The sequence below is a fragment of the Aythya fuligula genome, chromosome Z (assembly GCF_009819795.1).
Source record: "Aythya fuligula isolate bAytFul2 chromosome Z, bAytFul2.pri, whole genome shotgun sequence".
In the NCBI taxonomy this organism is placed as follows: Eukaryota; Metazoa; Chordata; class Aves; order Anseriformes; family Anatidae; genus Aythya; species Aythya fuligula.
Genome location: NC_045593.1, coordinates 24,572,911 through 24,587,641, shown reverse-complemented (window position 1 = coordinate 24,587,641; position 14,731 = coordinate 24,572,911). Strand labels below are relative to the sequence as shown.

Here is a 14,731-nt window from a genome sequence, read left to right as displayed (position 1 = left end):
TTAAAAAAAAATACAGGAAAAGATAATCAATATTTCCATAGTATTTCCACATGTTCCAGATATTTATTTTTTCAAAATGACATTACATTATTTAAAGATTAAATATGGAAATTGAGAAAAGAGGATTCAAATGCTCATTCATTAAAAAGCATGGGCTGTTCACAGGGTCACTTAAAACACCTGGGTGGTACACATATCCATGTGTGCACACTAAAAGATGCATAGGATATAAATTCCACTATAAGAAATTCTCTAGAATTCTCTAGAATTTCTTATTCTTTATTCTCTGTTCTCTATATTCTTTAGAGAAATGAAACCAGGGCTAATAATTATTGATTGTATGTCCCAGTTTGCAGCACAATCCTCAGTAAGACTGAGAATACACTCAACTCACGAGCATGTCAAAAACTTTCTGTCAAAACTGAGCTGGAGTAAAATATTGAGATCTTGGCTAATAGCACCTTCTGGACTTTAACACTCTATTTTTTACATTTGAGTTGAGAGGAGCAATTATAGACCCTAACAGTGAAATGCATAGGTGTAACAGCCTGTGTATGTTTCTCCTAGCTTTGGTGGAAGAATACAGAGTGACAGTGAAGGAAAGCCACTGCATTTTGGAGGACCTGGAGCCAGATCGCACTTACAGTGTGTGGGTCATGGCTGTGAACTGCACAGGATGTAGCTTGCCCAGTGAAAAAGCCATTTTTAAAACAGGTATGTACATAGTTTGGCATTTGATTAGTGTAAGCTTCAGGTTCCTAGAGAAATTTTTGTCCATGTTGTTACTAAAGCAGATAAAGCCGATTTGTTTAGTCCATCTGGTGGATAGCAGGCAATTCACAGTCTTTTTGCTAAAAGATAGCAGCATAATTGCTCCTGAGAGGAAATTTGGAAGTATTCAGATTTGAAGATGTTTGCAGTCTCAGGTCCTGCACATTACGAACTTCTCTTCTGAATGGGCTGCAGTGCTCCAGCGCAGCTCTGGGAAATCCACCCTACTGCTCTCTGCCACTGCTTCTCCTGTGGAAAATGCAGGCAGCAGCTGCCTGGTTTTGCCTCTCTGCCATCCTCCCAAGTACATCTATGTTACATTGATTAAATGATTAACTTTGCAGGGGGAGGCCTGTTCTACAGAGGTTACATGCCATGTCTAGCTCTGTGGGACACAAATCTCAGGTGTGGCTGTGAGAGGCTCTGCTGCTGTTTAAGTGGTGTAAATTGGGATGAGTAATTAGACGAGTATTGTTTATGAGCTTCATTTGACTGATTCATTTTCCTGAGTTTTAATTTCGTAAATAATTCGTATTGACAAAACTGTTGCTTCTTAAATTACGAGCAAGATGAAGCATCTTGTATTCTAGACTTTATCTGAGGCCCTCATGCCAGACGATTTTTCTAGTGCTAAAAGGTAAAAATAAAAAAAAATAATAAAATCATTCTGTAATTGAATTTGCAAAATAAAGACAAGGATACTCAACATTTTCATAATGTGATAACTTTGTACAACATTGAGTGTATTGTTGAAATCACTTGGCAGCAAACACAACTTCAAGCCTTTTGCTTATTCCTTTAGACATCAAATTTGTTATTTTTCCATTATATTCAATTTGCAGTTCATATTTTTAGCAAAGCTGATTTTCCAAAGATTTTAAAGTAGAAATTCAAATGTTATGACATCAACAATGTAGTTGTGAGCATGATGCAGAATTCCTTTGAAGTGGTCAATCAATAACAGATCATTGCCAGCTAAGTCATTATTTATAAAGAGGTTCTCACCCCTCTCACCCAAAGCTTCGGTGCTTCATAGCCCACTTAGCCACATGAACTCAAAAACAATAATTTAGGGAGTTTATTTTCAGTATTTCAGATGAAATGTCTGTAGGAGAAAAACATCTGATGGTATATGCAGTTATGGGAACATTAATAGTGGATCAAAACTGTGCCTCTTCCAGTTGTTGGGAACTACCTCCCCTCCCCCCAAGGCTTCCCCATTGAGATTGCACTCGCAGGCCTGTGAGGAAGGCAGGAGGAGCTTCTCCTATGTCTGGCTCCTTCACCTCCAAAACTCGTATCCTTTCCTAATGGGGAACACACTGTTTCACAGATATATTTTGGTGATGGCAGCAAAATATCCACCTACACCCCTTCTACCTGTCCGCCCAGGCAAGTGGTGGAGTCACCATCCCTGCAGGTGTTCAAGGAAAGGTTGGACATGGTGCCTAGGGACACGGTTTAGTGGGTGACATTGGTGGTAGGGTGATGGTTGGATCAGATGATCTTGGAGGTCTTTTCCAACCCTAATGACTCTATGATTATATGATTTAAAGGGAAATTTGGATCATAATTCTGCAATCCTAAACTCAAAACTTGTCATTCAAAATTTATCTGATATTTATCCTGTATCTGAGGGACAGAGCAAGAACATAACACATTTCCACTCTTCGCATCTTGTAAGATCACTTATGAGTGTGCAGGAATATTACCAGGAAATCAGATATGTGTTCTAATTAGAACAGCTTGAGTAACTACAGGTAATTTGCTAAAAAACTCAGAAGCACAGTAACAACTTTTTCTGGCTTTCTGACTCCATCTATTCTCTAGACAGATAATTTCAGATAAAAAAGTGTGTGAGATCTTGTGATGTATTGTTTGCATATCCATTAATGTGGGTATGTGTGTCCGCTTCTGAATGCAGGCATTTGGAGATTTAGCTATTCATTTTTCATTCTCTAGAAATAGATACTTTTAAAAATAGACAGTAATCATGTATGTCAGAAGTGAATTAAAGGACTATTGCCAAGGGAACTGCACAGATTTATTAGTCGATAAGAATCTATCCCACAGATTCTTTGCTCTGGTGAATACCTAGATTAGCTGTTCCTCTAGTGAAACATCAAGTTAACCTGGAACCTGATTTTCACTAAACCAGGAAATCAATATGTACTTTGTTGTGTTTTTTGTTTGTTTGTTTGTTTGTTTCCTTTTCTGATAATAAGAAATTATTTTTGTTACAAAACAGAGTGATCTTGAACCTTCACTGCAGCTCTATGAGATTATCTTGTCATAAAATTGTCCTTTTTCCATCTTTTACCTAGTAGGCCTTCTATTTGAAACTTAATTACTTTAAAAGCAAGACAACTTCCTATGACATCTTTAAATTAAAAACGTTTATTTTAATGATTAGTGTTAAGACTGTTTATCTGAGAGTCAACAACAGACTGCAATGTTCCTATGTTGCTGTTCCCTGGAAAGAGATAGAGTAAGTGAATACAACTAAACAATTTTCAGCCTGTGGTGTTGGGTGTGCTATTTTACACAATAGCTTTTGATTACTTGCATTCAGTGCACTGCTTTACATTCAGTTTTCTGTCTTGCAGTAGGGTTTGCAGTTCTTAAACTGAGGCTCTAAAAAAGTGAAATTACCGAACCAATTTTTAGAATCCGCATTGCAAAAATAAACAGGACATAATTAAGCAGAAACTCATCATCATCCCTCAGTTCTGTGGCAGTACATTTCTTTCTGATGCAGTTCATACAGAAACTGCTGAGGACAGGACTGAGGTAACCTAAGCAGGGCTATACACAGGAGAGTCTTGATGCTCTGCTCCATAAAGAATGGTGGAAATGGTGAAAATGTGCTTGAGCAAAGGCATAAAAATCTCTTTGGACATTCTAAGGATGTGCAGGTATGCACATATATTCACAGTGACTTTTCCAGCATGTCTTTTTTTCCCCTGTAATGTAAACCTTTGCTGTTGAAACACAAATAAGCAAAAGATCATTGCTGGACAGGTAAATCTAACTGTCCTTTGTTTTTTGGGGGGGAGATGAGTCTTCCTTTCCCTTGACAGCATCTCAGCAGCTGCTGGTACCTGCCTTGCAGTGCAGCTAATGTGTTCCTGTGTCCACAGCACCTGCCATCCCCACCATCAAGGCTGAAGACTGCATGGTGTGCTGGGACACAGCCACCATACGCTGGCACGATGGCTCAGCAGCAGCAGAGTCCTTCACCCTGGAGTACTGCCGACAGCACTCGCCGGAAGGAGAGGGTCTCAGGTCAGTGCTGCGGTTGCAAATGTTGCTCAATCAGATTAGGCAGATGTTAATGAGTGCTTCCCAGACTGCGGGTCATTACGCAAGAGATTATTCTGTCTTCAGCTGCGCAAGAAAGAAATCAGCTTCTGCATGCTGAAGAATTTAGTGGCTGGATACTAATCTATGAGATTAGGCTAAGAGACATAAAAATACTTCTTTTTTATTCTGCTTAACCGGAGAATCCCTTTTGCTTGGGGTCAAAACCCTGGAGATGTTGCACTGTCTGCAATCAACCAGAAGTTGCAGGGCTGTGCTGGCTGGGGAAGCAATCACTCCCCCACAGCTGTGATAGCCCCAGGCAGGGCAGGAGAGGGCAGCTGAGCTCTGTGGGAGACAGTGGAATGGAGGAGTCCAGCCCAGTGTGCTCTCTGCTTTCTGGGGAACAAGATAGGAGCCAGCTGGAGGACACAGCAAGGTGAGATACTGGTATCTCCATAATGTTGGTTACCCACCTGTGAATGTGCAGATCCCTCCCAAAGCACAGCAGAGCCCTGCGCTGTTCTGCTCTGCATGTGTGTGTCTGCACCACTCTTTGCAAAAATACCACTTGAGTCTGCAGCAACACAAAGAACAGCTTTGAAATTCAGCGTGGCATATGCTTTTGTGAGACCCTCTCTGGTTTCCCCTACAGTAAGTGTGAGTGGCATACAGGAGAAACCAAGAAGAGACATAGACACCACTAGGCAGCAAAACCATTGGTTGTGTTGAAATGCAGAAAAAAATATGTGGTAGTCTGTATGTCCTTATTTTGTATTTTGTTGTTGCTGTTTGTTTGTTCAAAAAATTTCCCTTGCAATAAAAATTAGTTAAGTGGATTAAAGAGCTCACAGGTTTCTAGTAGACAAGTAAGTGCATTTGTGTGTATCTTGTTCCTTAGAAAAGTAGGCTAAAAACTGAAAGAAGAAACTTCTGCAGGGTTGGGAGACCTTGTTTCACCCAGTACCAGCATGCCGTGTTAATGCAAACAAGAGGAGGAGGAGGCATCTTGCCCAGATTTCCTGCTCTCTGGGAGGGCAGCCATGACCTCCTCTGTTTTATACATATTTCATGAGGCCATCAGGTTGCTGTCGAACTCCCAAAGTCACTGTCGGTCAGGGATAATGTAGCTGCTCCCCAGATCTGGGCTGTGTACTTGTCCTTAAATTTCTTTGCTGTTAACTGCAATTGCCTCTTTTTCTCAAAACTGAACCAGCAAGTGTGTCCATTTCTGTAATCTGTGAGAGAAGTGCTGTTAAAACCAAGCCGTTTGCTAGTGTGGAGATAACTGTTGCAACAAGCTGCCAGAACTGACCCATTACCTTTTTTGAGTAAGCTCGTGCAAAATCTAAAATGTTTATAATCATACAGAGTCACATTTGACTTTTTGGCCTTTATGTGGGCAGCAGCTGTCTTTTTACTGTGGCAACTACAAAAAATTCACAGATGACAAAATCATGACTTTTCTCAGAATGCTTCAGTTGAAGATCTCTGTGTTTGTGGAAGGGTTCTGACATCATCTTTCTACAGTGTCAAAGACCACCTTTTACCACTTATTTTCCCTCTCATTTGCCTCTCTTTACTTTTCCAAAAGCAACCCCCCTAAGATTAACCTGGAAAGTTTAGTCCATAATGGTAAAGGATGGAGAATTTATTTCTTTTTTAAATTTTTTATTTTTTTCATAAAAAATAGAAATTTGGTAGATGGAGCATACTGCCTGTATTGCTTCCAACACTGCTGATGTGCAAGTTAGGACTAGAAATCAATTTGTCATGTAGCTGATCAGTGAGACACATAGCTCCAGGAGGTGAGTCAGGTCTTAGATGAGCAGAGGTGCTTTTTGGAAGTACACGTAAGGAGCTTTGAGTTACTCTGTAAAGTACCTATACTAGGTGGGATAAAATAGTGTATTTATATCCACCTAGGAGCATTTGGGCCTTGAAATGCTATAGTTTCTATTGGCTACTTTCCTTGAAAGCTCAGAGTATGTCCTTCACTCATTTCCTGAACAACATTCATCCTGGGGACCTGCCAAACACACAGCCTTCCAACAGACAGCCTGCACCTCTCATGCTTGCCCCAGTCCCTTAGATGAGCAATTCCCCCGTCACTGGGTGGGAGTCCAAATTCATTTCCCAGCAGCCCTGTGAAGTTCATACAGCTGCTCTCAGGGGCACAGCGGGTAAGCAGCAGTGAGGGAAGGCCACTTAGAGAACTTGTGGGCAATAATGTTCAGATATCTCACTAACTTCACTTGGAGAAAACGATTCCGTCTCAGCTTGCATGGCTGTTTTCATGCAAGCTGTTCTGGAAGCTCACACAAGCCAAGGAACACTGCCAAGGGAGCAAGCAGGGTGAAATGCCCCCATCAAACAGCTGGGGCCATGTGTGGAGCCCCTGGATGGGACCAGCCCATTGTAGCCTTCAGCATGTCCTTGGGCAATCCCAGCTCCCCAAGGAGAAAACTTGAGGAACCTCTAGAAATAAATCCTCACAAAAAAAGTTTTCTTCTACATACCATCAAGAAATCTAGATTTTCATTTCTGGGTTCTCTTTGCCAGCTTGGCATGGTTTTGTATAAAACGGTGTTAAGCCTTCTACAACCACAAGTCCCTGGCCTGCTGCTGTGCTTTTCAAGCTCCTCACTGGGTTGATTCTTTTTCCAGAGTCTTTATGCAGCTTTGAAACGTTTCTTTCAGTTTCCAGAGCTCTGCTATTTTCTTGCTGTTCAGACTCTTTCTGTTGAGAAGTCAATGGAACTGTGGGTGGAAGATGGAAAACTGTGAGAAGTGTAGTCCAGGGATTAGGTGTGTGGGCTGTTCAGATGGAAGCCATGTATCACATCATGAGAAATATGAAAGGCTCAAGGAGACAGAAATTAGTACATTATGCGGTGAGTTCATAGAAGTGGAAGTGACTGAATGTCACCCTCTCCACTAATGGGAGACTGACACCACCAGTGACTGAAATTTTCTGTCTCCTCAAAGGACAGGTCTAACACTGGAAACAGGAGAGCAAACCTCTCTCCTGCTGTTTTGCCCATGACCCTCCAGCCAGCTCAGGAAGCAATGTGTAGAAAATAGGGTATCTTCCTCCTCTCTGCCTGTTCTGAGTTTGACATCCTAGATACAGGTGAAGACCATTGCAGATGGTGCTTTGTTGATCTAACACTGCAACAGTCAGAGCCAGGACAGAGGAGAGGAAATGAAGCATGCAGCGCAGCTGGAAGGGAACTCAGAGAAGTTTGCTCTTTATATTTAGCTTCTAGGGCTTTTTTGCACTCATGGTGTACCCCTTTTGTGTGCTTCTGCATCTGCCTTTGGAAGCCTGCATATCTTCAGCTATGACTTGGTATCAGTGGTACCTGCACAGGTCTGGAGGTGTTGTTTCAGTGTGATATTGGGGGTGGGAATTGCAATGACAACACAGAGGGTGTTCTGAATCACTACAAGGCATATCATTTGCTGGGTTTATGCAATATTAAGAAATACCCTCTAGATACTGCTTTCTTGAAATAAATGAGGATGCTGATGAGAGGAACATGCATCAAAACACAGAATCAGGTTTCCCTAAAAACAGGGAAATCACAAATGTAGGAGACAGTTGCTACTTGTCAATTTAAAGGTGAAAAAGCATGGAACTCCTTTCTGCTCTGCTTTGAATAGCGCATGCCTGAAATTTGGAGCCTGAATTTTGAAACTTACAGATTATTCTTAGGAAGATAAAGAAGAGATGCACAGAATACTTAAATTCAATGTTTCTTGAATTTCTGTGCTCTGTAATTTGTATCATGATACCAAGATGTTGTGGGGAAAGTGTAAATGTGATAATATTTATACTAAAGGCCAGAATGCATCATGCTTTGACAATAACATTATTACATTTTCAATCACCTATGAAGTAGTCAGGTATATTTCACGTAGAAAAAAGGTGCCACAAAAAAAAAAAAAAAAAAAAAAAAAAAAAAAAGGTTGTAGTTGCATTTCTTTTTCCTTCATGGCCAAAATTACATGCTTCAATACTTCAGGTGGGAGTGAGAAAGACCTAGCTGCAATGATTGTTACAAGAACTCAGAAATTAAACAGGCTTTTACCCAAAACAATCAGGATATTAGAAATGCATTTCCCCTTCCCTTCTCCCATTCTTGTCCTCTGTTGCTGTAAGCTGGGCAGTAATCATACCTTCTTTTCCTCTTTACTTTTTCATTACTGATTACATGGTTAACCTGAAGCATGACAAACAACAGTAATTGCTAAGAGCCTGAGAAGCCCTCAGTATTCACTTTCCTCCCTCACCCTATCCTCTAGACAGAAAGGCAATAGCAAAACCTATTTCTTCTTTGCACTCAGCTTTTCATGAGCTTGGAGCTGGCTCAGTGTTGCAAGTGAAATTCCTTCTTGTTGGCATATACTGTTTCATTAGTTGGCAGCAGCAGTACTGTTTTTAAGCCTTAATCGTAGCTAAAAATGATGGACTCTTACTCTTAGGCAGCTTAGAGATGGCTAAAAAAGATTGCCAAGCAGAGAACACTATTTGAAAACCTGATCATTGTTTTACTGACCAGACCTGCTTAAAGTCCAGGCATTTCCTTCTCACTATTACAGCTGAAAAGAGGTATGGTATTGCTCTCATATTTAAACATGCAACCAAACTCTTATTTGGAGAATTTCAGGTTTGGGAGAAACACAAGGCTGAACTTTGATGGCTGATCCTGTTTTCAGTCAGCTAGACTCCAAATCTTTTCCGAACATCCAGGCTCTGGAATCCACACTTTAGAATATGAATATCCCAGATCTACTTCTTGTGCTGAAATGTACATGACTACTTAGAATTAAAAGCATTTTCATGTTTTACTAAGTAGCCATCAGTTAACTAGCTAATAGTGAAAAAGAAAATATTTTCTAATTTCTTTGTGAGGGCACTGGCTTAAGTAACATTTTCCAGAAGACAGAAGAAGGCACGACACAGAGAACATCACTGTGCTTAAGACACATGGATGTTGCCAGAAAAAGCTTTCAAGGAATAGCTTACATATCTTCATCTCATCTCACCTGCAACTACTTGCTCAAACTTCTTTCTGGTGATTTGTGCTTCAGATTCAAACCAAAGATGTCAAGATGATGCTGTTAAAGAGCAGAATTTCCTCAAAGCTTGGGTGTCCACTTCTTTTCCAATACCTCAGCTTCCACCCCCATTTTCCTTTCTATTGCTTCCTCTATATTTGCCTCCTTGCTCAGTTCCTATGTATTTTTGTTTGACTTATCTTTCCATTTTCTCATGTTCCCTGTACTCAAACAAAGCCTTTTTCTTGTTTCATGTGTGATGTTCACTTGTGAGGTTGCGCCTCTTCCCTGAACCTTCCAGGAAGAAGTGATCACCCAGCCTAACTCCCAGTGCCTTGCTGAAGTGCTGTCATGGTTAGGGCTTTGCTTAATTACAGGGGTGAAGCGAGAGTGCAATTGCTTCCATGTTTGGACAACCCACTTCTTTTGTTTACTGCATGAGTTCTAGCACTAATGTAACACATGCCCCAAAGTAGCAAGGCCCAGTGCCGATCGTGCAAGAGCTCCAAACTGTCTGAAATTCTTTCAAATTTGAAAGATCACAGAGGAACCCAGTGCTTTTTCTGTGTTTTCAATCACTTTTAATGCCAACTCTCGGTACAAAATACACATTACAGAATAATAAGGATGAGGCACCAGCCTTTCCCCAGGATGCTGTCCTCCTAGACGCAGAGCTCTACGTGGTGTTAACAGGAATATGCTGTGTGTAGGACTGTGGGATTTTAGCTTTGTCTGATAAATGCAGCAGAGGGAGGCGTGTTAAAAATCATAATGGATGAGCACAGATTATTCTTCAGATTGTGCTGCTCTCTGGTGGGACATACGGGGAAAAACATTCACAACAAATGAATAGCAATGATTTTACTTCACAGTTGACTTGCCTGCCGTACCTCCTCTGGGGTCACAGTAATTAGTGGTGGTAAAGGTGATTTGTTTAATCTGGCTCCCCGTGGAGACATTACCTGCAGGAGGCAGACAATCCTGAGCTCCACTCTCAAACCCTGTTTGGAAAAGAAGGTGCCTTGCATGCTCACTGGAGACAAATCTCCTGCTTGTGAATTTGCTGGAGTGCAGAGCAACACTCCTGCATTCAGCTCTCCCTCTTACCGCTGAGGTTATTGTCTTTCAGCCCGGAGGGCAGGGGGGTTATCTCAAAAGACATGTATTATGCTTGAAAATTAAATACGTGCCTTGAAGACTTCCATAAGCATTTGTTGGAGGAAATTGCCTAATCTCTACAGATACACAGTCTTTACCAACAAGCATACAGTGCACCAGGTATACACTGTCTGGCTTTGCCATGTGATACAAAAATGAGGGAAAGCAGGACCCATTGTGTGAGAATCTATTAAGCCAATCTTTCGTATTCCCAATGATACATAAAATAAAATTGGCATTTTTCTAGCCATGCAAAGTACTTTCACTGGTGCTTCAAAGTGCCTGTGAAGCAGATTGAGTGGGTGCTGACACTTATTTGTCTGCCGTGTGTCAATACTTCAGTGGCTGAGAATGCAAGGGCTTGAGCTTTTTAGACACCTCAAAGAGGAGGCAAAACAGGGCACTGTGCAAAGGCAGTTCTCCTGCTGCTGCCTTTTTCAAAACCAGCCTGTTAGAGGGCATGGCACAGCGAGGGAGACAAAGCCAAAACTTTGTTGATGAACAGCTGGTGAGCAAGGCATTCATAATAATAACTGCAAGGTTTCTATGTGGTCTTAGGAAAGGGTATCCCTTCTTTTGGACCTAAAGCATGTGCCCAGACAGTACAAACACAGCAAGAGTGTTCATAATCATGCAGCTGAGTTAATTAAAAGCTTTTTTTTTCTTCATAAGCTTGTTTATTTTGTAATGCAGGCTTTGTACAGGAGGTTGATGAGAATTTGATGCTGTGCTGCTAACATTTTATGTGATGACTTATGCTACAAAATAAAGTCAGTGTTGCACCAAATGACCGCACTGAGTGAGAAGGAGTTAAGGGACAAATGTCTGAAAATTCATCAGAAAAAGTAGTCAGGATATCTCAAGTAAAATTGCAAAGCTCCTGCAGAACCTGTTTGTTTCTGAAAACAGTGATCACCTTTCTGTTTTGTAGTTTCCCTATGGTGCCTGCTTCAATAGTCAACAATATATTTAGGTGGTTTAGATTAGTCTTTCCTTTTTTGTGTATCTGCATGTGTTTTCATGTATGAAAATCTTAAATATTTTCAGATCTTTTTCTGGTATAAAGAGAAATGAATTGAAAGTATCCCTGGAGCCCAATGTGAACTATTTCTTCTACTTGAGGGCTGTCAACACATTTGGGACAAGTGAACAGAGTGAAGCTGCTCTCATCTCAACTAAAGGTATATCACCATTTTCTGATGTCAAAACAATGGGGTAAGTGGGCAAAGCAGTCAAGTATATAATTTTCCTCCAGAAATCGTAACTGAATTTGCCGTTATGGGAGTGGGAAAGTTATTGAGGTAAAAGGCACCATATTTTATCTCCTTACAATTAGCAAAATCTGAGACTACTTTACTTGAAGTTGGTAGTTGTCTGTCAGTTTAAAAGTGTTTTGACCTCAGAAGCAAAACTGTTGAATTCTCTAACTCTGTCAGAGATTGAAATGATTAAATCATCCATCGTTCTTCCAAACCAGCTTCAAAATTCAAATTTGCTATTCTGAAAAAGCAATCCATTGAAAATTCAACCATCTTTAACACCAAAGACTTCTCTGTCACCCAGCTAGTTAGTTTTTTGGATGGTATAACTTGTTATAATCCTTGAGCCTGGTTTCCAGAAGAAGAGTCCTTGCATTGTTGCAGCTTTATGTTACTCCTACCTGCCAGGAGGCACAGCTCTGTCCTGCTAAGGCGACAGTGGTTGTTATTTAATATATTATGGTTCATCTCATGTTAATGTTGGTAACCTCTCTGAACTGGCATTTCTTTGTTGTGAATTATACTAGCAACTCGATTTCACGTACTGAGTGGCACAGCTCATCCTGCTTTGCAAATCTCCCCTGATGCAACTGTGATCTGCCTTCCCGAGAAAGCCAAATTCACTGGGTGAGTAGCAGCATGCTGAGCGCAGCCAGCCTGGGGGATTCTGGATGGGCAAAACTCTTTCTTTTCTCTGTAGGCAGCTTTCGCACATCACTAACTAACTTTGTAGAAGCACTGAATTTTTCAGTCATGCAGCCCCTGTACATTATGTGACAGACCTCCTTTTAAACATTGCAATCCTTCAATAATACTGGTAGCAGCAGTGATGTAGGTGCTGGGCAGAGTTCAGTGGTGAACTGAGGAATCTCCACAGAAAGTCAAAGACAATGGTCAGAGAGAAATTACCTAGTGCGACAGCTGAGTTTGCCTCGGTCTGTGGTCACTGCTTAATCCTTGAGTGCACTATAGTATCAAAGAAACTTGCTGTACTGAAAAGATAAGATTTGTTGGTTTATTTTTGAATATGTTGTGGCTAAAAGTAATCTCTCCTTTCACGTTGTTCCTCACTTTGTAACCCATTAGTAATTTTAGATGATGCTGCATGATGTAACTATAATGAATATCGCAATATGGTTGTCTATCACCACACTCACTTTACCCTATGCCTTTTCCACAAATAGGTTTCCATCAGTCCTGGGTGAGCTGCTGCCTGCTCGGGGTTGTCATTACTGGGAAACTGTTGTCTCTGCCTGCAGAAGCTACAGGATTGGGATTTGCTATGAGACAACACCTCAGAGCAGTGCCCTGGGACTGAGTGATAATTCCTGGTGCATGCACTGCTGTCCTACACAAACCAGGTAAACCTGAGTGAGTCTGGCTGCTTGAGAAGTTACTTGTCTGTCCTGTAAACAAAATTGGTGAGCTTCAAGAATGTCAAGAGCAGAAAGGACCCCTCTGCTTTCTTTCTGAAAGTTTTGTAGCAAGAAAAGGGCAACTACAAAGTATCTTAAAACCTCCTCCTCTTAAAAAAAGTCTTATAATGCATCTTAAAAAAATCTCAAACAGGCCAACTTACCTCCCTTTACCCAGCCAATGAATCAAAACTCCATTTATTACTGCTTTGTCTTTCCAGGATCATATCCTGAACCATTTCACAAAATGCCACCAATGTCCTTAAGCATAGTCTTTATAGAGTCTATTTCCAGCTTCAAGCCTCTATAGGGAATGCCTTCTGCTGCCTTGCCCTTCACAGCAACAGGGACCCACCTGCTACTGCGGCAGGACTGCAGGGTAGTCTTCAGTAGGCCAGTGTCAGGAGGCTAGTGGAGATTTGTGAGTCATAACCCTCTTAATGATGTGAAGGTGTTTTTGATGTAAACAAGTGGTTTGTTTGTTTGTTTTTTTTGTTTGTTTGTTTTTGTTTGTTTGGTTGGTTGTTTTTTTTGTTGTTGTTTGTTTTTGTTTGTTTGTTTGTTTGTTTTTTTGTGTGTGTGAGATCGTGTGAACACATGAACATAACCAACTAAATGAAACACCTGGGATGCAAAGGGCTTTGCCATAGCATAGCTCATGCTTAAATCGCCACAAAGACATGTAATAAGAAAAATACAGATGAATACAATTTTAGCAAGTCAGCTTTCAGCAGGAGGGTTTGAAGATGTTGAATGAAAAGACTCATCAGCATGCTGGACAGGGCTTTGAAGCAATGCCATATTTGCTTAGGTAGGCAGGTTATACACTGAGCAAAATCCTGTTGCCATGTGATACGCTGCTGTATCCCGCTGTTAATAGGTGGGAATTAAGTGGTACATTATTTCTGTTAAATCACAATGAGGAGGCTCACTGCTTTTAATTTCCGTTTTCCCACAGCTTTCTTTACAGGTTTTTTCACACGGGCGTGATGAGCGATGTCCATGTGACAGAGCAGCCAGCCAGGATCGGCATCCTGTTGGATTACAGTGGTGGCAGACTGTTATTCTTCAATGCAGAGAGAGGACTGGTGCTGTTTGCCATCAGGCACAAATTTACTGATGCTGCTCACCCGGCCTTTGCCCTGGAAAAGGCTGGAGTGCTTACCCTGCACACAGGAATGGAGCTGCCAGAGTTTGTGAAGCACAGCTAATTCCCTGCTTCACACTCTCAGGAATACTAACAGTTTCAGTGTTAGGGTCAGGGAGGGAAAGGGGATAGTCAGGGAGGGATGTCAAGTTTTCTCTGATGAATGCTATGTGCATGGCTCTCCCTCACATCGTCAGTAATTGTAGTTAGTGTTCAGCCACATAATCACCTTGAGCCGGGAGAGAAAACAGCACCTTCAGATGGAATGTACACCTAGTGATATACACAGCAGTATTTTGGAGGAGGAAAAAATGATTTGTTAGATATGAGCTTTAAGAGGGGGGGAAATGTACTTTCCCTGTGAAGATAACGACAGTGCTTGCTGTCTTTTTAAAGTTGATGATGAGCCTGTGTATGAAATAAATGCATCTCTCACTGCAATACATGACTTCTTTTGTCAGAAAAAGCCATCATTTCATCATTTTCCAGGACAATCAAAGCCGAATCCAAGATGATGTGTATGAAAAATGTGCAAAACTTCCAATAACTGCAACATCTTGCAGGTTAATACATCATGTGTTATTGTTGACCAACACTTTTCTTTAAATACACAAGAA

At 41.1% G+C, this 14,731-nt stretch overlaps 1 protein-coding gene across 1 annotated transcript in view; it reads left to right on the top strand.

Annotated features, from left to right (window-relative positions):
- CMYA5 (cardiomyopathy associated 5) overlaps positions 1–14,212 on the top strand; it is a 45,799-nt gene extending 31,587 nt beyond the window's left edge. Inside the window, exons 11-16 of the mRNA XM_032205276.1 lie at positions 568–714; positions 3,912–4,056; positions 11,341–11,474; positions 12,080–12,179; positions 12,737–12,913; positions 13,926–14,212. Of these exons, the coding sequence (XP_032061167.1) occupies positions 568–714; positions 3,912–4,056; positions 11,341–11,474; positions 12,080–12,179; positions 12,737–12,913; positions 13,926–14,178 (956 nt within the window). The 3' untranslated portion in view covers positions 14,179–14,212. The remainder of the gene's footprint in view (positions 1–567; positions 715–3,911; positions 4,057–11,340; positions 11,475–12,079; positions 12,180–12,736; positions 12,914–13,925) is intronic.
- The last annotated feature ends 519 nt before the right edge of the window (positions 14,213–14,731 follow it).